At 41.9% G+C, this 21,070-nt stretch overlaps 2 protein-coding genes across 16 annotated transcripts in view; one reads left to right on the forward strand and one right to left on the reverse strand.

Moving 5' to 3' along the window:
• The window catches only part of LOC103793320 (guanine nucleotide-binding protein G(i) subunit alpha-2-like), a 154,682-nt gene that overhangs the window by 35,256 nt on the left and 98,356 nt on the right, over positions 1 to 21,070 (reverse strand). For 5 of the 15 annotated variants that reach the window (XM_078373629.1, XM_078373632.1, XM_078373630.1 and 2 more), the window contains 6 exons: positions 20,666 to 20,744; positions 20,492 to 20,558; positions 17,676 to 17,723; positions 17,424 to 17,503; positions 17,069 to 17,205; positions 15,078 to 16,453 (listed from right to left, as the gene is read on the reverse strand). In XM_078373629.1, coding sequence (XP_078229755.1) covers positions 17,453 to 17,503; positions 17,676 to 17,723; positions 20,492 to 20,558; positions 20,666 to 20,744 — 245 coding nt within the window. In that variant the 3' untranslated portion in view covers positions 15,078 to 16,453; positions 17,069 to 17,205; positions 17,424 to 17,452. Of the gene's footprint in view, positions 1 to 882; positions 5,166 to 7,195; positions 7,370 to 8,966; positions 11,123 to 13,450; positions 16,454 to 17,068; positions 17,206 to 17,423; positions 17,504 to 17,675; positions 17,724 to 20,491; positions 20,745 to 21,070 lie in introns of those variants that run through there. The other 10 variants (XR_013535678.1, XR_013535677.1, XM_078373635.1 and 7 more) reach the window with 9 other exon arrangements.
• KRT23 (keratin 23) lies at positions 563 to 16,256 on the forward strand. Its single transcript, XM_002748592.6, has 8 exons — positions 563 to 1,020; positions 6,236 to 6,318; positions 7,276 to 7,432; positions 8,784 to 8,945; positions 9,031 to 9,153; positions 13,259 to 13,479; positions 14,322 to 14,353; positions 15,874 to 16,256. The coding sequence occupies exons 1-8, from the start codon at positions 625 to 627 to the stop codon at positions 15,966 to 15,968; spliced, it is 1,269 nt and encodes a 422-aa protein (XP_002748638.5). The 5' UTR covers positions 563 to 624; the 3' UTR covers positions 15,969 to 16,256.

Consider the following 21,070-nt stretch of genomic DNA (forward strand, 5'->3'; position numbering starts at 1 on the left):
CTTTCCTTCAAACAGTGACTGCCACAAAGGCATGAGATATTCAGCACCTTCTCTACTGCCTCAGCACAGCTAGCTTCATTTCAGGATCGGAGAGCCTGTTCTGAGCTGGCTCTCCCTCCTCAAGGCTCGCTCACCCTCCCTTTAGAGGTGGGGCTTATTGGGGGTGGAAAAAGGTTTGTGTATCTCTGCTGTTTAAGGTATGTTTTTTTAAAAAAGGAAATCTATACTATACCAAATATGCTTTCTTTTTGGTGGACTTTGACCTGACCCTTTCCAGATAAACGAACCATGGAAAAACGTCACGGCAAAATTAGAAAGACACCTGAGCCTAATACCCACATGATATCGTGGGCCACACCTCTGGGTTACCAGGAGAAGGGAGGAAGCAAACTGTCATATGGATGTCGCCCTAAACAACAGTGTGCGGAGGCCCAGGGGCACTTCGGGATTGACCAAGAGGAAACTCACGTTGCACAATGATACGATCTTGTTGCTACAATTGTCAGAGAAGGGCACTCCCACAGCAAAGGGCATAAAACCATCCAGGGCAGTCTGGGGCGGCTCAGTTCTGCGGTGCCAGGGAGTGGAGCAGAGCCCAGCCCTGTCCCAAACACAGATGGGACCATGAACTCCAGACACAGCTTCAGCCAGACCCCCTCGGCTTCCTTCCATGGCGCCGGAGGGGGCTGGGGCCGGCCCAGGAGCTTCCCCCGGGCTCCCAGTGTCCATGGCGGTGCAGGGGGAACCCAAGTTTCCCTGTCCTTCACCACGCGGGGCTGCCTACCCACCACAGGGTCGTGGGATTCTGGAAGAGGCAGCCCCCTCCTAGGTGGAAATGGGAAGGCCACCATGCAGAACCTCAACGACCGGCTGGCCTCCTACCTGGAGAAGGTGCGCGCCCTGGAGGAGGCCAACATGAAGCTGGAAAGCCGCATCCTGAAGTGGCACCAGCAGAGAGATCCTGTCAGTAAGAAAGATTATTCCCAATACGAGGAAAACATCACACACCTGCAGGAGCAGGTAAGACGCTGGGGACCCTGGAGTTCCAGGTGGGGCTGCTTTGCTGGGGGATCCTCAGGAGGAAAAATAAGTACAGAAGACGATTTTCAGGAAATTTGCAACAGGGATTGAAGTAATTGTACACAAAGGTTTTGAGAGATGTTTCCTTACTATACCTTAAATTTGGACTTGGAAACATCTGTTTTGTATAATTAATCTTCTATCCATGGACAATGTAGAAAAAGAAGGTGACAATAATGACAGAAGTGGCACAGACTTTCAAACATGAGGCTCTCTGATTTCTCTGTGCTTTTCTTTTTTTTTTTTCTTTGTTTTGAGACAGAGTTTCACTCTTGTTGCCCAGGCTGGAATGCAATGGCGCTATCTCAGCTCACTGCAACCTCCACCTCCCATGTTCAAGTGATTCTCCTGCCTCAGCCTCCCAAGTAGCTGGGATAACAGGCATGTGCCACCACACCCAGCTAATTTTGTATTTTTAGTAGAGATGAGGTTTCTCCATGTTGGTCAGGCTGGTCTCGAACTCTGGACCTCAGGTGATCCACCTGCCTCGACCTCACAAAGTGCTGGGATTACAGGTGTGAGCCACTGCTCCGGCCGACTATCTGATTTCTCACACACCAAAAACACCTTAAAACTGTGAGGCAACCAGCTGCTGTTTAGTGTCACTTATGAACCAACAACGTCATAGAAATGATAAGGACGAGTATTCACGCCACATGCTCAGTGCACCAGGCATAAGAGAGTGTTTACTTTCTCATTACCGTCCTGCTCCACCTCAAAGTTTTGTGAGCAATGTGGTTATCCACCAACAAAAGGCTGAGTTACACTATTTTGAAGATTATGCCTAAAATTTGTCACCGCACCAGCATAAAGGTCACCATGACATCCCAAGGTATTTACGTTTGTGAGTTGCTTGCAGATAACATTGCTCACAGTTCTGAGAATGGCATATTGCTAGAAACAATAAAACAAGCATAATTTTTAGAATCTGTGAGTTGGGATGGTTATAAAGAACTTCTTCAAAAAAAAAAAAAAACTAACTCTTTAACCAAACCTCAAAAAACCTAAGCACATACCTTCTGGGATGTCTCCGTACATTAGCTAGAAGTAGGAGGAATCCAATCATCTCACAGGTTCTTTTTTTAAGCTATCTAACTCCCCGCTTAGATACGACCATCCCAGAAAATTCTAAGACCATGATTTAACCTCCCCTAGAAAGGGCATCACAAGTTTCCAATATTTACACCATATTATTTCACAACGCTCATTCTTGCTTGAATGTAAGAAGGACCAGTCAAGATAATATAAATCTGTCCTAGTAAGGAACCCTAATTATTGAATAATCAACCTAATAACTGACTGTGTAATTACCTTAACTATATAGTGCATGGTTGTCTTGATGAAAAAAACAAGGTGACTCAACAGTCCTCATCATGTTTTTTTTTTTTTTTTGGTTTAATAAACTTGCTTTGGTTGTAGAAAGGAGGGAATTGAGGATTTTTACAAATGGAGAACAAAGGGAAACCAAGACTTCCAAAAGAAATACAAGGTTAGACCCCGGTCAGATAACTTATGAGCTAGCAGAAGAGATTTTAAAAAGACAGGGAGAAAAGGGAGGGAAATGTTTATTGAGCACTTATTACATACCTAGGCATCATGCTGGATATTTAATACACATATCAACGCCATCCAAGAGCTTTCTGCAATGATGGAAATATTCTATATTATTTTATTTGATTCTGCAACAACCTGTAAGGAAATGGAAGCTCGGGGGAAAAGTGAACTAGCCATCCAAAGCCATCAGCAAGAAGCAGAGGTGGGATCTGTTTCTAGCAGCCTCATAAATTTCACTACAGTGTGGTGCTGCCTAGCCTACCTCATACAAAAATAACACTTATTATGAATAAAGGTAATGCATTACACTTGAATCGTTAATCATGCAACACATATTTCATACACATTATCTCATTTAATTCTCACAACTGTGTGGAGCAGGTATTTTTATTCTCAATGTATAGACAAGGAGACTGAGACCTAGTTGTTGTCTAAATCCTTTGGAACAGAATTGAGAAAAGTGAGTAGGTGCAATGGGGGGTGTTGGGACCAACCTTCCCACCCTTCAGATGACCCGGAATTCTGGGATCTGAGAATAAATAGGAAACTTCTTTGGCTTTGAATTCCACTCTTTTCTGGATTTTTACGTCTAACATGTTTTCTCTACATTTGAAGAAAGCAACTCTTTAAAGTTGAGGTTGTCTATCCACCCCTCATTTGAAGATGAGAAAACAGAGGTGCAAGGAGGTCCCACAATTACCTGGGGCTTATCCTTCCTGGATCTTGGTGAAATGCTCTGAGTGGACACAGCTCTCCTGCACCCTCACTTTAGGTATATTAAATGTCACTCAAAAAGTTGATAAGAAGTTGAGTTTTAAAATTAATTCAATCCCTTTGAAATCCAGAATTGGATTTCACAGTCATAGGAGTATTATAAATAAAACACCTTGAGTGATTCACTATAGGACTCTATTTGGCAGTTTGTTTTACATTCTATTTTTCTCTCCCTGGGAGAAGATCAAACATCCTGAAGCAAAAATGCGCACAACTATAGCAACTTGCTTCTAAAACAATGAACTCAGGGCCGGCAGGAGAATCTGGGTGATTAATTACAACACTCAGTGAAAAAACTATGCCTCATATGTCATTTCTCAACCCATCTTCATCCACTTATTACCATGAAGGTTGTCTCAGAAATGATGGTTGTATCATAATACTGTACTAAGTAAGTCTGCATAATGGGAAATGGTTCTAAATGTGCTCTATATCAAGTACACTTCTGAATTCACATTTGTGTGCTATGAGACTGATAGCTAGGGGAATCAGACACTTGAGGTGGACTTTGCAATGAATAACTTACCAGTTTAACGCAGAATAGCTAAATAAGCCCATAGACAGTATTTTTGATTTTCTGATTCTCTAAATGTAGATTAACACCTCATAGTATGTATCAAATAGAAAAATTCAGTGCACAAGTAAGTAAGGCCTACCCCAATGGTCCCCAGGCTCTTTGGGATAGAGCTACTTTTCACTTTCCATGAGCTTAGAAAATAAAAAGAATAAGGATACCAGAGGAAAAAGTATTGGTAAAATGCCCCTAAGCCGCACTGTGCAGAGAGGCAAGGAAATACCTGAAAGTATCCTTTTTTTATAGCAAGGGAAGAGGCCATAGTACCATCTGGAATCCACGAGGGAAAAAAAGAATGAAGCAGGAGCGGCCAGCCTGGTTATGTCCCCACCATGAGAACAGCAAAAGTCTGAGGAGGCATCTCAGCATATTGAACCTGGGGATGCTTGCAGTACAGTCATTGACGCTGCAAAAGTGCTAGATTTTTAAAAAGAAAAGTATATTATTTACATTTGTCTGAACTAATTCAGTTTCGACCAATTTTTCACTGTCTATAATATGCTGAGAATATGTATTTGCCATTATTTTACTTAATCTCTTCTAATTCTCATAACTCTTTGATAAAGTAACTATTATTATTGATATTTTATGGATGAAGAAACTGAGACTCAGCCAAGCTCACACAGCCAGTAAGTGTGGAGCAGGATCCCAGGCCCTGCTCTCTGCGTTCCAGACCCAGCATTCATGCCATCTCTGAATCCTGCTATTGTGCATTCATGATACCAAATTCCATGTGATCAGTGGAGCTTTAAATAGGACCAGATTCTTAAAAAGTTGCCTTTGTATTGAAGTATAGCTTTGTCCTAAGAAAATACTTTCTAAATAAAGGAATGAACTGTATAAATATAACGGGAATGACCGAGGAGTCTCTGACTGCAACTAAATTACAGAAATTTTGAGCTAAGACCTCAAAGGTCCTCAGTCTCTAGTATAGACTCCTTATTTGACAAAGGATGAAACTGAGGCCTGGAGAGTAGAGTGATGCATCCACGTGGATGGTCAAGAACAGAGCCAGAGCCAAAGAAAAGCTGCAAGTCTCGGCCAGGCACAGTGGCTCATGCCTGTAATCCCAGCTACTCCAGAGGCTGAGGCAGAGAATTGCTTGAACCCAGGAAGCACAGGTTGCAGTGAGCCGAGATGGAACCCCTGCACTCCACCCTCAGTGACACAGCATGACTCTAACCTAAAAAAAAAAGAAAGAAAGAAAAGAAAAAGAAAAGCTCCAGGTTTCTAGTGCAGCATAACACTTGGTATAAAAGCATTATGACGCTTTTGACGATGAGACATCTTCTACCCTAAAGACATACAGCAAATGTGCACTGTTTTTCTGACTATAACATACCTACAAGTATTTACAAATTATAAATGTATACACAATTGCTCAAGTAAGTGCTTTCAATAATATTTTTCTCTTTAAAGTAAAAAATATATTTACAAACATCTAGTGAAACTCTTTAACTGGAGGCTGTACCACTACTAAGGCTTATTAAGTATTTTCACTAGACGGTAAAGAATTATGTCAGTTAATATTTTGATAGCTACAATGAAAGCATTCGCATCACAGAATAAGTTGCAATCACGTAAACATACCTACAAGTTATATGCATGGCTACGGTCACTTTGGGCAAAAAAAATTGTGTTCTATGATGATTATTACAAAATACATTTAATATTAGTGTGTTAGCTTTGCTCAGTAACACTGAGTAGAAACATGAATGCTATCACAAGTAAGAATTATGTTCACCTAAAATAATAATTTTTGTACTTTTGGAGGGTTGAACTAACTAAAAGTAATGGCAAAAGTGACTTTTTCATCAACTTAATATAATAAGAAAAGGATCAGAACCTAAAGTCCTTTTAACATCTTCACAGGTGGATGAGCTTAATTAAGCAAAATGCTACGACATGTCCATAACATAAAAAAACTAGAAGGCATTTTGAACAATTACTATCCTTCCCCTCCCTATATCATTCTTTCAGCAGTTGCATCAATCCAAGCCTGTCAAAACTCAATGTAAAAAGAAAAAAGGCAGTAACACTGACTGCAGATCATATTTTTAATATAAAATCATTCTGCTTTGTACCTAGTATGTGCTCACTAAACATTTTCTGATTTGGTTATTCATTGATCCACCGCCAGAACAAGAAGTTGTCTGTACTAACAAGTCAAATATTCAGGAAAGTCGAGGACAGACGTGCAGAGGCCATGCTGGGTGTGTCCAAGTGAGATAACTTCTGGTGCATGTTTTACAGATCGTGGATGGTAAGATGACCAATGCTCAGATTATTCTTCTCATTGACAATGCCAGGATGGCAGTGGATGACTTCAACCTCAAGTAAGTTCCTTTTTCACAGTCTTGTTCAGGTTCTTTCTCATTTGCTTTACAAAAGGAAAACTCATCTTGCCATGACCCATGTCTAGAATCTTGTAATGAAAAGGCATAGCAATGGCAAATGCAACGTGTGTTACTTGAATGAACCTTAGTTTAAACAAACCAGATATAAAGCATATGTTATAGTGTGGGGAAATTTGAATATGAATCAAGAAGTAGATGATATTAAAGTGTTATTATTAAAGTTTAGGTGTAGTATTATAATTTTTAAGTATCTTTTTCTTAAAAAAAAATGTATCCTGAAGTATTTAGTCTTAAAATGTCATCATGTCTATAATCTGCTTTAAAATACTTCAGCATCCGGGCACGGTGGCTCACACCTATTATCCCAGCACTTTGGGAAGCCAAAGCGGGTGGATCACAAGGTCAAGAGATTGAGACCATCTTGGTCAACAAGGTGAAACCCCATCTCTACTAAAAATACAAAAATTAGTTGGGCATGGTGGTGCGCGCCTGTTGTCCCAGCCACTCAGGAGGCTGAGGCAGGAGAATTGCCTGAACCCAGGAGGCAGAGGTTTCGGTGAGCCAAGATCGTGCCATTGCACTCCAGCCTGGGTAATAACAGTGAAACTCCATCTCAAAAAATAAAATAAAATAAAATACTTCAGCAATGAAATAGGTGAAACAAATATGGCAAACATTGATGGCTGCTAAACATAGGTGATGGGTATATGACTGCTTATTATTCTACACTCCCTGCTCAATTGAAAAATTGGCATTGAGTCACCATTATGGAAAAATGTAGCATGAAACTGACATATAAAAGACATCCTGTATGTATTCATTTGCTCTCATTAAACCCAAAAAGTAGAAGATTCACCTCTAAATGAAAGTGAATCCTTTCAAAAACCGTGGCCTTCCAACAACAGGTGCACACTCTTCTCTTTCTTCTCACGAAAGGTATGAAAATGAACACTCCTTTAAGAAAGACTTGGAAATTGAAGTTGAGGGCCTCCGAAGGACTTTGGACAACTTGACCATTGTCACAACAGACCTAGAACAGGAGGTGGAGGGAATGAGGAAAGAGCTCATTCTCATGAAGAAGCACCACGAACAGGTAGGACTCCCCCGGAACTCCTGGCAGCGAGCGCAGCTCTCAGCCTGCACACCTCAGGCTGATTCAACAGCTATAGTGGAAACCACTACCTGGATGCCAGTCCCCTTGTCCTTCATCCTAAATAGTCATTAAAAAAACATATAAATATCTAATGTTTCTAATTTCAAGGTTAGCTACTCACATGTCAAATAGAGCAACCAAAATGCAATCATAATTAATGATGAATTGGTCAACAGTTTTGTTAACATACAATGTTTACCTAGATGTGCTTATTAGTATGTTACTATAGGAATCAATGTGTGAGACTGGACTTCCATCATTGACCCAACATTCACCAAATCAGGGGACACTATAATGAAAAGAGTCTGCTACCAACCAAGATAAATGTGATGTGGGGCAAAAATAAAGAATCCTAATTCCAAGAAGCATTTAACTGACTTTTAAAGAGTTACCATCCATCTCAGGTCCTCAAGACTCCGACAAAATGATAGAAAAACAATTCCCATTTTAGGAAAACAAAATTGCTTCTGAACATCAAAGAGCCCAGTTTCTGAATAGCTGGTTAGACAATGATTGTTAATTAAACCTTTCCTGTGGCCACATGGTTTTCATAAAATCCTGTGGGCATCAGTCCTACAGGATCACAAGGCATTGACAAGATTTTGAAAGCCTCTACATCCTCTCTCTGCCTTTTGCTTCATGAACTGCTTCCCAAAAGCTTTGGCCAATAACCTGAAAGGTTCAGCTGTTTATGTTGTCACTTCACCAATCCACATCTGCTGAACAGGACTTTGGAAGCGTAATTCTTTCTGAAATATTTTCAAGCAGGGATCAAGTCAGTAATCATGGAGGCCATTTGAGTACCTGTCTTATGATATTCTTTTGTGTGTGTGTGTGTGTGTGATCTTTTTTTTTTTTTTTTTTTTTTGAGACAGGCTCTCTCACTCTGTTACCCAGGCTGGAGTGCAGTGGCATGATCTTGGCTCACTGCAAGCTCCATCTCCCAGGTTTAAGCGATTCGCTTGCCCCAGCCTCCCAAGTAGCTGGAATTACAGGCATGTGCCATCACACCTGCCTAATTTTTTTTGTATTTTTAGTAGAGGCGAGGTTTCACAATGCTGATCAGGCTGGTCTTGAAGATATTCTTTATTTTATAAAATTATTAGAGATTAAAGTATACACTGTTTTATCATCAACAAGTAATATTTGAGAAACCAAACCAAACCAGTGGCAGTGGAGCAACCACATAACCGGAATGTTTAAAAGATCCATTTACCCCTGCCAATCAACACAGCAATCCAGCCTTCTGATTGCCAAAGCTGGTCCATTTCCTTTCTCTGTTATTAAATAGGAAATGGAGAAGCAACATGTGCCAAGTGACTTGAAGGTCAACGTGAAGGTGGATACGGGTCCCAGGGAAGATCTGATTAAGGTCCTGGAGGATATGAGACAAGAATATGAGCTGATAATAAAGAAGAAGCACCAAGACTTGGACACTTGGTATAAAGAACAGGTAAAAGAAAGGTGCACTAACTTCCCAAAGGCTGCATTTCCATGGAGTCCCAATGCTGATGCCTTTGCCTTGCTTGGTCCCACAGTCTGCAGCCATGTCCCAGGAGGCAGCCAGTCCAGCCGCCATGCAGAGCAGACAAGGTGATATCCACGAGCTGAAGCGCACATTCCAAGCCCTGGAGATTGACCTGCAGGCACAGTACAGCACAGTGAGTAGAGGCTAGGAACACCCTGGGTCCCACACCACCTCCTACGTGAAGCTTTCCAAGATCTCTCTCCCAGGCCCCGACCCTCAACTCCTTTGGGACACCTATCACTTTCCACTTTCCACCCAAATTGTTTATGATGAGAACCATAATAAAGGGCTACCATGTATTGAGTGTCCAGATCCTGCCGTGTAATGTGCTAGGTGGTTCATGATATTAAATGTCATTATCCTTACAGTAACCTTTCCGGATAGCTCTTACTGTCCCCACGTTAGAGATGAGGAAACCAAAACTCCAACAGTAAAATAAATTGGCTAAGGACACACAGCTAGTAAATAACTGGTGGAGAAACCATGTGATTTATTTGGAGGAGGGGCGTTCTAGACCTCCATGATTTCTATCAGTGCCATCTCCACTTACAACCAGGCTATACCCCCTCAAACCCCAAAATAGAGAAATTCCAGTGCCAACATGGTAGGTGGTAAATCCAGGCCTGATTAACTGCAAAGCACTTCCCTATTCATTTATGTATGTGTCTTATCACTCAGCAAACTCTAAATTCTTGTGTCCACGTCATTTCTATCACCTTCACAGTTTAGAAAAATGCTTGGTATGTGTCATAAGCATTCAGATTCATTAAGGTGTATCATTTGATTCCCAGTATAGCCTACTGAGTGTTCTAATCATTCACCCACATAATCGCCAAGTGCTAGTCTACCCTCAGTCTTGAGAGGAAATGACTTGTTCGTTTCCGTTGCAGGTGCACTTGGGCAAATAGCCATTAGGTTTTATGCATCTGTGATACAAACGTTGTGAACAGACACTGAAATGTGTCCGGTTTTTTTTTCTTTCTACATTTTATTATTTTCAAACCGGGTGAACAATTCCATAAAAAGTGAAAAAAAGCAAGGAAGTTTTCAACGCTGAAGGCCTGGGACGAGGGCATGAGGGGCGTGGCCCCCCAGCAGGCAGCGGCAGTTCCTAGGTTAGCCCTAAGGAGCTACATTTAGGTTAATGGAGCCTGGGCCCGGGGCCGCTGGGGCAGGGCCCTCAGTGACGTTGGCAGTTGTCTGGAACAGCCTTTGGAACCCAATTTTGTGAAGGGCAGGGCAGGGGTGCCGCTCACACAGGGGCGGCCAGCAGAGGGATGGGTGTAAACACGCAGACACACTCAAGGCACGGAGTCCCTTGGAAGGTGGGCTGAGGGGGCTGTTGGTCAGGATCTGATAGTTTTAAATAGTTTTTCTCTAAAAAGTTTTCTGGATTTGCATTTTTTTCCCTTTCATTTTTTTAAAAAGCTACGAGAATAAGCAGGTGCTGTGGTCTCCGGGAATGGTGGCGTCTCACGCTTCTTGTGCTTTTTCCTTTGGGGCCTCCAAGCGGCTGGGGGGTAGGGAACTGGGCAGGAGGCTCCCTGTAAACATTTGGACTTGGGCTGGGACAGGGGCTGGTGTTGGGCAAAGCTGGGGGGTCCAGGCTGGAGAAGAGAGGGCTCCTCCAGATGCAGCCTTGGGAGACTCAGCATGTGCCCCCCTACCCCCATCACAGAACAAGACAATGGTTAAAAACCAGAACAGATGCCCAGAAAGGGGGTACCATGGCCATTACCGGCACCTCAGACAAGGGCAGGCTTCAAACAGGGAGGCCTGTAGCAACCCCTCCCCTACGTCTGGAGCTGAGGGGACGGGGAGCTGAGAACAAAGAGGAAAGAGGAGAAAAGCGGCTGGGGGAACAGGCGGGGAGCATGGTCTTCTTGCCCCCATCTTCCTCAGGGGTTGGGGGTACAGAGTCGGCGGTGGTCCATCCTGCCAGGCCCTGCTGCCCCTCAGAAGAGGCCTCAGTCCTTCAGGTTGTTCTTGATAATGACGTCAGTGACGGCATCAAACACAAACTGCACGTTCTTGGTGTCAGCGGCGCACGTGAAGTGCGTGTAGATCTCCTTGGTGTCTTTGCGCTTATTCAGGTCCTCAAACTAGAGATCATGAGTACAAAAATAATTATAGTGTCTTACAGCTGCCAAAACATTTAACATACAGTATTTCACAATAGCCCTGTGAGGCAGGCAAGGCATGTATACCCATTTTCATGCATCCTACTGTCTGACACCAATCCTTAGCAATGAGGATTTTTTTTAATGAAGGCGTTTATATTCTAGTAGGAGACAGACAATGATTGTGAAAATCATCAAAATATCTATGTCAGATGGAGAGAATTACTACAGAGATGAAGCAGGGGAGGTCAGATGCACCAGGGTGAAGAGCTGCCATCTTAAACAAGGTAGTCAGGAAAGTTTTCCTAGTAGAGTGGCAATGAGCGAAGAGGTAAGGAGGTGCTTGACGCGGTGGTGGGCTGTGTTCCAGGAAGAGGGACTGCAATGCAGAAGCAACAAGTATCAAATGTGTCTGATAAGTTGTCGGAGCAGCAGAAAAGTCCGTGTGGAAGTGAGTGAACAAACGGAAAAAGAAAGGAGAGAAGAGGAGGGGAAGGGAGGGGAAAAAGGAGGAAGAGAGGGTGAAGCTGTGGGGTCACAACAGAGCCAGACTGTGTAGGGCTTTGCAGGCTACTTTGGAGGGGGCTCAAGAGGAACAGCAGGTATAGACAACTGTCTGAGGAGCTCTGCTGTAGCTGAAGGACAGCAGAGAAATGGGATGATAGGTGAAGGTAGGTATGGGTTTAAAAGAGAGAAATTTTAAGGTAGGAGAAATTATTCTATTTGAAAGCTGAAAGCTGGTGGGAATAATCCAGCAGAGAGGAGAACATTGATGAGGCAAGAAGGCCAGCAACTGCCAAGATGACTGGAGCACAGCAGCTCACTCATAGTAACACAGGCAAGCCAGCACCTGGTAGTAGATTCAAGCACATGCGTGGGAGCAATGGTGGGAGCAGTGGGAGGTCTCTCCTGATTGCTTTCATTTCATTAATAAAATTAGGAAGTTAGGCCATGGACTCAGAGGAAGGATGGGAAGGACACAGGAGAGGAAATGCAATAGTCCCCTGGGAGAGTAGAAGAATGACTGACCAGGGAAATGTGCTTTAACCACCAGGCAGCATGAACAGCCCACTGAAAATTAGTAGCCACAATAAAGTGGGAGTATCCAGCACAGTTATGAGATTCTCTTTAAGGTTAAAATTATGCACATCATAAAAGCAGGTGTTACATGCAAACAGAACAGGGGCTTGAACCCAATCCTCCATTTCCTAGCCCAGAAACTTCATTTAGCAGCTGTTAGAATTTCCTCAAAAAAAATGACCATTTTTTTTAACCATTGTCATAATCAAAAAGCATTGTTTGAGACTAGGGTTGCCAGATTTACCAAATTAAAATATAGGACACTCGGTTTAGTTGGAATTTCATATAAAAAACAATTTTTTTAGTATACACATGTCCCATGCAATACTGGAGCAATATTTTGGACACAATCACACTAAAAAATTACTCATTGCTCATCTGAAATTCAAATTTAACTAGACATTCTCTATTTTATCTGGCATCCCTAATAGAGACCTTTCTCCAAAGATACAAAGAGATAACCGTCCTAGTTGCTGTCCCTGAGAGTTTACCATTGGATCAAAAATATAATGTAAGGTATCAAAGAACAGCTCAGGGCAAGGCAATGGACTTCAAAAGTCCCAGGTCAGGCACAGTGGCTCATGCCTGTAATCCCAGCACATTGGGCCAAGGTGGGCGGATCATGAGGTCAAGAGATCGAGGCCATCCTGGCCAACGTGATGAAACCCCGTCTTTACTAAAAATACAAAAATTAGCTGGGCGTGGTGGCGCACACCTGTAGTCCCAGCTACTTAGGAGGCTGAAGCAGGAGAATCACTTGAACCTGGGAGGTGGAGGTTGCAGTGAGCCGAGATCGTGCTACTACACTCCAGCCTGGGCAGCAGAGCGAGACTCTGTCTCAAAAAAAAAAAAAAGTCCCAACACTGCTCAAATCCCAAGTCCCAAACCTGTAAGTCAGCCTACTTCTCATCTTGGTGTCCTCAGCAGCTACAAAGACACCTAACCAACTGGTCGACATCTGCTAAGTACTCAACAAGAACCTGTCATTGACCCAATCCAGCCATCAGTCAATTAACAAAAGATCATTTCCTGTTTCAGAAATCTGCTTTGGAAAACATGTTATCTGAGACCCAGTCTCGGTACTCCTGCAAGCTCCAGGACATGCAAGACATCATCTCCCACTACGAGGAGGAACTGATGCAGCTACGCCACGACCTGGAGCGACAGAACAATGAGTACCAAGTGCTGCTGGGCATCAAAACCCACCTGGAGAAGGAAATTACCACATACCGACAGCTCCTGGAGGGAGAGAGCGAAGGGTAAGAAGGCAAAGGCTGGCATGAGAGGAGCATGGGACGAGCATCCAGCTGCTGTGGGCATATGTGTGCATCTCTGGGTTTAGTCACTCTAGCAAAAGAAAAGTTGTGTTGAGTTTCTGCAGAAGATACCTATAGCCGGTTGTATTTCACTAAGCAGCAAGTATAATTAATCAGCTAATACTCACAGGACACTAGGATTTGCAATCAGAAAAGCTAAGGTCTCTAGCAGGAAACAATTAGAAAGATTTTGGCCAATGTGTTTCCCAGTTGGAATGCACACAATTTTGGCTCAAAAAAAAGAAAAAAAAAAGCCAAGGGGAATGTGTTAGTCCACCAGCCCCCCCCAAAAAAAAAAAACTGTGCATACAAGATTCAGATGTCTGGACTTTCAATGTGATATTTCTGGCCACCCCAGGAAATAACAACAGCTGGCATATATATTCTATGACCCAAAAAGAAGTAATAGAAGTTTTATAAAAAATACATAAATAAAACATCACCAGACCAAACTCTGAACAGTCTGAGAAGCTCAGGGGTCTCAGGCTTAAGACTCAGACCCTGGCAGGGATCCTGGAGGAAACCAAGCTTGCAGCTGGCTGAAAGGAATGGATGGTTGGTGGACATTCCCTAACTCCAGGGTTAGTAGAAGCAGTACCCAATGCCTTCTGCATCCAGATGGGTTCGCCCATGAACTCATGACCTTGAGACTACTAAGCTCAGACAATTATCCTCATTAAAGAGCTGAGGATTTACAAGCAACCGAAGGAAGTTAGTTCATTCTGAGAAGTTTTTATGATTGTTGCTAGTACTAAAGTGAGTTTTAACCTTTATCACTTTTATAGGACAATGGAAGAATCAAAGTCGACCATGAAAGGTAAAAAAAAAATTCCTTCATTGTTTGAATCTCTATTTTTAAGGAATTAGCCTGCTTATCCATTCTGTGGTAGTCATAATCCTTAGCATACTCCCAAATGTCCTGGGTTCAAAATTTATTTCACTCCCCAACGGTCAGGAATTTTCAATTAACAAATTAAGTAATACAAAATGAATGAGAGCTCCCTTCATTTTGTATTACTTAATTTGTTAATTGAAAATTTTCCTCAATATATATAAAATTTCCTCAATTTATGTATATTTTCCTCAATATATATAAAATTTCCTCAATTTATGTATATTTTCCTCAATATATATAAAATTTCCTCAATTTATATTTTCCTTAATATATATATAAAGGCAAGGAGTAAAGATTAAAATGATAATTCATAGTATTATGTCTCTATTAAGTAATGGTGTCTGTTTACTAAACTCCTAGAAAATTAAGAGGCAATTATTTCATGTCATGTCTCAGATTATTCTGTTGAACACTAGTGTTCCATGAGATTTGAATAGTGTATTATGGATGATGTGTTCTATGACCAGTTAAGGTTAGAAACACTGTGTGCCATTATCCTCTTCTTGAACAGTCTTGTTGCATTTCAGCATGTTAAAGATGGAACAGGTACTGCTTTGAAGGAAAAAAGGAACAAGAAAGAGGAAGAAACAACAGAAGTTCAACTTTGTTTAGTGCAGTATTCCCAAACATCTTTGACCCAGAAACATACTTTCTCAGATTGCCTTTAATATCTCACAGAAAAGTTCCAGGAGACCATAGTCTGGGACAAGTGGCACTTTCCGATTAGTTTATGATAAATCTGTACTAAGGCATTGGAGATTCAAAGTTGAAGTAATCATCACAGAACACCTGGTCTTCTACCCCTCTACAAAATAAGACAAGGGTCTTTGAGCCTCTCTTCACACATGTCCTAGGATGAGAAACCCATACTTGATGGGGCAGACCCATTGGAGAGGTTTTATTCCTTGTAATTTTATTAATGATTTCAGTTCTTCCCTGTGGAATAGAATTGGTTTATTGATGTTTCAACAGGCACTCACTCAAGTAAGTTATATATTTGAAAACAGCCATGGTAAGCATCCCTGGCTTCTCACCCAGCCCTCATGTGGCATGCTTTCTAGACCTTAAAAGGTGGTACCCTGAATAGCCCTGAGTGCTCCCGTAAGCTCAAGGAATCTGTGCAGCGCTACAAAGCCCACATGCAGAGAAAGAATTCCCCAAGTGCTTGCAGTCAGAGACTAGGTTCCACATCAGGCACAGCTATGATGAAGGTCTTCACCTCCAGAAGGTGGCACTGTTCAGAGATCCTCCTCTGGAGAGTGGGAGAAAATCCCTCCTTGAGGAAATCCCTTTTCCCTGCAGCAGAGCCCGCCATATTGCTTAGTGATCATTTTGGAAGGCGCCGAGAGCCTTCAGGGACTGACAGCAGGGAACTGAAAATTAGTTCAGTTCAGATGGTGGAGGAAGCATGGTAGTGACGTCTTCCGTACTCTTTTTCTCAGCGTCTGCAACTTCAAAGATCAAGGCCATAACACAGGAGACCATCAATGGAAGATTAGTTCTTTGTCAAGTGAATGAGATCCAAAAGCAAGCATGAGACCAATAAACATTTCTGCCTGTTGTAAAATCTATTTTACCCCAAGGAAAGTCCTCGCCCAGACACTAATGAGTGAGTTCTAAAAGATATCCTTGGAGTTATCAGACTCAGAAACTTTTCTTTTTTTCCTCTGTAACAATCTCACCAGATTTCTTATAATGCTCTTAATATATTGCACTTTTCGAATCAGCGTGAGTTTATGAGATTAAGCTCTCCTTTCCTACTGTAGCCTTCAGATTCTCATCATTGTGCATCTATTTTGTAGCCAATAAAACTCCACACTAGCTACATCGTGTCTTTTTTTAATATCATGAGGCAAGACAGCACCTCGAGGTCTCATCCTAACAAGGGTTTCTCAGAACATTGTTCATGGAAGATCCAGAGAAATCTCGACATCAGGCACGTTCACAGCAGCCAGACACTGAGCAGAATTTTCACCCTGTAGCCAGGCAACCTGGGCATGAGGCTCTCCACAATCCACACTTCTGCCAGGAGGAAGAGGGGGAGGAAACAGAGAAACGAGGCTCAGAAAGCCTCACTGGGAGTATGAGATGACCAAAAACTATGCTATCTCACTTTTAAGAAGGAAAAATGCTGAATGGCCTAAAAGAGTAACTCTCTTTTAGGTTTATTGCAAGCTAGAAAAGGAAATTAAGGGGAAAAAATTTTCATTACAGGCAGATACTAAGGCTCTAAAAGGGGAAGTAACTCATCTAAGATCCAAATTGCAAATATTAGGATCCTGAGTATCATGCTGTATTAGTCTGTTCTCACGCTGCTATAAAGACATACCCAAGGCTGGGTAATTTATAAAAGAAAGAGGTTTAATTGACTCACATGTGGACATGGCTGGGGAGGCCTCATAATCATGGTGGAAGGCAGAGGGGAAGCAAAACGTCTTACATGGCAGCAAGCAAGAGTGCTTGTGCAGGGGAACTCCCCTTTATAAAACTATCAGATCTCAGCTGGGAGTGGCGGCTCACACCTGTAATCCCAGCGCTTTGGGAAGCCAATGCAGGCTGATCCCTTGTAGTCAGGAGTTCAAGACCAGCCCAGCCAACATGGTCAAACCCCATCTCCACTGAAAATACAAAAATTACCTAGGCGTGGTGGTGGGCGCCTGTAATGCCAGCTACTCCGGAGGCTGAGACAGGAGAATTGCCTGAACCCATGAGGCGGAGGTTGCAGTGAGCCCATCGCGCCATTGCACTCCAGCCTGGGTGACAAGAGTGAGACTCTGTCTCAAAAAAGAAAAAAAAAATCAGATCTCATAACTCTCAGGAGAACAGCATGAGAAAGACCTGCCCTCATGATTCAATCACCTCCCACGGAGTCCCTCCCATAACACATGGGAATTATGGGAGCTGAAATTCAAGATGAGAGTTGGGTGGGGACATGGCCAAACCACATCACAGGCTGAACTGTAGCAGGTGGGTAAACTATGAGACTATGTACCTCTGTCCTCTGAGGAAGATGCCATTTTCTCATTCTAGGAATGTGGGCCACTGTTCTGAAGCCAGTGCAGAGGAGCACTTCTGGAGAAAAGGAAGGGGGAAATCCACATATAAATTAAGACATCGTCAGAAAATGGAATTATAGGATATTAACAATTTAAGAGACTAAAGACACAGGATAGTCCAAATCTCCCATTTTATAGACAAATCAACAGAGGCTCAGAGCAGTGAAAGCATTTCCCCAGACACTCACTGGATCAGAGCAGCTGCGTCTAGACCCCGGTCTCGACTTCTTTAACAGCTGTTAAACCAAAAATGAGTGTGATTTAGTCCCATTGTCACCGGATACATTGGCAATGTCCTACATAGTTTTTGTCTCTATGTTTAATACCCTTTTGTAAAGGGTTGCTTTTGATATTTTCTGAACTGAGCATCTGTTAAAATTGGATTCATCTTCTCTTTAAAGCTACAATTGGTGTTTCTGATCTTTAATGCCAAAGAATAGAAAACCAGCCCCTAACGAGTTGAAATTAGGAAAACAAAGAAGAAGAAGAACCACACCCTAGCAAAAGTATACTATTGGTTTAACTAAAATACACTAACTGTCCGGTGTAAAATTAATATTTATCATTACTCTTTCAAAGAGACTCAAAAATAACCAGTACACAAACACTGTCACTAAGTTTTCTTTGTGCAGTATTTGTATGTGGTAACTTGTTATTTGGGTCAATAATGGATTCATATTAGTTTTCAGTACGTTCTCTTTTTCTATTTCAATTGACTAAGAGAACTACTTTATCTTACTAGGTATTGTAGTCTCTAAGCGGATCTAAAAATGATTTTTTTCCTGACCGGGCGCGGTGGCTCATGCCTATAATCCGAGCACTTTGGGAGGCCGAGGCGAGTGGATCACGAGGTCAAGAGATCGAGACCATCCTGGTCAACAAGGTGAAACCCCGTCTCTACTAAAAATACAAAAATTAGCTGGGCATGGTGGTGAGCACCTGTAGTTCCAGCTACTTGGGAGGCTGAGGCAGGAGAATTGCTTGAACCCAGAAGGCGGAGGTTGCGGTGAGCCAAGATCCCGCCATTGCACTCCAGCCTGGGTAACAACAGCAAAACTCCATATCAAAAAAAAAAAAAAAAAAAATGATTTTTTTCTCTATTTTAGCACCAACTCATTCTGCTCTTTTAGACATTATTATCTCTTTCCTGAAATCTAGAAAATGTGCATAAAATATACATATTTTTCTCAAGGTAAATTTTTGCATATTGCTAGAAAAATCTTTTGAGGAATATCTAAAAATAATATGACAAGCTGAAAAGACAGTTATAATACCAGATCCAGAAAATAATCACAAAGTCTTCCATTTACAATCATAGTTTATGTATGATTTGGTAATGTACATCATAATATATGAATAATTTTTCATCCAAGGACCTAAAATGTCCTTCAAGTCTTATTAATTTTCACTGTATCAGTTAGGGTGACTAACTCATCCCAGTGTGCCTAGAAACTCATTAGTCCCAGGAAAACTGGGGTGGATGATCACCCTACCAACAAATTGCCTCTATTTCACTAAGGAGAGAGAAAAAAAGAGAAACAAAACCATTTGCCTGAATAAAGAAACAACTGCATGATTTTTGGCTCTAGGTAACACAGAATCTCCCCCCACACTTAAATCAGTGTAAAAACTTTTCAAAATGCCTGTTACAAATCAACCAATGCTTATGTGTTCAGGTGAGTCTCCAAGAAAATACATTTTTGTTTGCATTTTGTTTGTATTTGAACAAATACATTTTGTTAGTATTTGAATGTGACCGTGTTGATCCCGAACTCCTGGAATGTTTGCGACTCCTGAATGTGACCATGTTGGTCACATTCAAATACAAACAAAATGTATTTGCTTGGAAACTCACCTGGCAATAAATTCTGTTGTTTTCATTCCAGAAACGCTTTGAATAAATAGCAATTATCATTCTATAACCCAAAATCCGACTAAACAATAGGTGGCTAATCCAGAGAAAATAACGTATTACTTTGGAATTTAGTATTTATGTTAATATATTTGCCTACAGTGTCATAAAATGGTGGAGTGGATAGATAGATCCCTCTGATATTGTTTAATCCAATCAAATGCACCCCTTCATAGACTCATTTCTTCACTATTATTTGTACACACCTACCCTGCTGATGATATATAAACTGAGAACTAAATATAAAAATTCATTATACAGGAATGTAGCAACAGTGTGTTGAAGGAAGGGGTCATAAAGCCAAGCAGGGAGTAAGGACTCAAATTCTGGCAGCAAAAGGTGGGGAAGAGAAACGCATCCACGGAAGTTTCTTTAGTGTAGGGGTTCTCAAACTTGGCTCACATCAGCATCACCTGGAGAGGTGAGAAAACTCTAATACCAAGGCCACATGCTAGAACAATTAAATCAGGACTTTGGGCCAGGCATGGTGGCTCACACCTGGAATCCCAACACTTTGGGAGGCCGAGGCAGGAGGATCACTTGAGGCCAGGAGTACCAGAGCAGCCCGGTCAGTATGATGAAACCCATCTCTACCAAAAACACAAAAATTAGCCAGTGTGGGGGCAGGCACCTGTAATCCCTGCTACTTGGGAGGATGAGGCACAAAAATCACGGAACCCAGGAGGCGGAGGTTGCAGAGATCACGAGATTGTGCCACAGCACTACTCCGGCCTGGGCGATAGAGCTGGGCTCTGTATCAAAAAAAAAAAAGGACTTGTGCAGATTGGAACCCAACCATCATTATGTTTCAAAGAGTCCCAAATAATTATAATGTACAGCCAAGTTTGAGAAACTACTTTAGTAGCTTCAGGTGAGTGCTTTCTTATCTGTATGTTCCTCATATTACTAATTTTTCAATACCCCCAACAGAAATTAATGACAACTAATTTAAAAAAAAGGGGGGGGCGTCATTCCCAAGTGCTTAGAGTTTCATTTCACAGAATCATAGAGAGCTGCTTCCAGGAAATAAGGCTGAATTAAAACTTAGAATTGAGACAAATACTTAACTTAGAAAAGTATTTTAGCACGTACCTGTGGTCCCAGCACTTTAGAAGTCTGAGGCAGGAGGTTCACTTGAGGCCAGGAGTTCGAGACCAGCCTAGGCAACATAATGAGACTTTGTCTATACAGAAAACCTAAAAATTAGCCAGGGCAGAGGCATACACCTACAGTCCCAGCTACTTGGGAGCCAAGGCAGGAGGATACCTTGAGCCCAGGAGTTCCAGGTTGCAGTGAGTTTTGATCACAACACTAAACTTCAGCTGAACAGCAGAGTGAGATCTGTCTAGGGGAGAAAAAGAAAAGAAAATCAGAAAAGTATTTTACAAAATTCTGCAAACATACTTTCACCTAAGTCTAGCAAAATTCTTCCAGGAACTTAATCAAGTATTTTTACAAAGTGTTAGGCTCCTATAGTAAGGTTCTATTATGAAAATTTGCTGTGTTCTTTTAGCCTCTTCATTTATGTTACCTCTGAGATTTTTGTCACAGCAAAGTAAAATAGTAATGTATGCAAGTAAGAGACTCATCAAGAAAACATCTGTAAGCCAAGTAACTAAAAAACCAATTTAAGGAACAAAGAAGGAATTCTGTTTTCCTTAAAGAAGTATC

This window comes from Callithrix jacchus, chromosome 5 (assembly GCF_049354715.1).
Source record: "Callithrix jacchus isolate 240 chromosome 5, calJac240_pri, whole genome shotgun sequence".
Lineage (NCBI taxonomy): Eukaryota > Metazoa > Chordata > Mammalia > Primates > Cebidae > Callithrix > Callithrix jacchus.

Bases quoted from the DNA above. Each gene is read 5' to 3' on its own strand.
- KRT23 (XM_002748592.6), top strand. From the start codon at position 625: ATGAACTCCAGACACAGCTTCAGCCAGACCCCCTCGGCTTCCTTCCAT. The intron at 8,946-9,030 runs GTAAAAGAAAGG...TTGGTCCCACAG, and splicing joins ACACTTGGTATAAAGAACAG to TCTGCAGCCATGTCCCAGGA. The intron at 13,480-14,321 runs GTAAGAAGGCAA...TCACTTTTATAG, and splicing joins CTGGAGGGAGAGAGCGAAGG to GACAATGGAAGAATCAAAGT.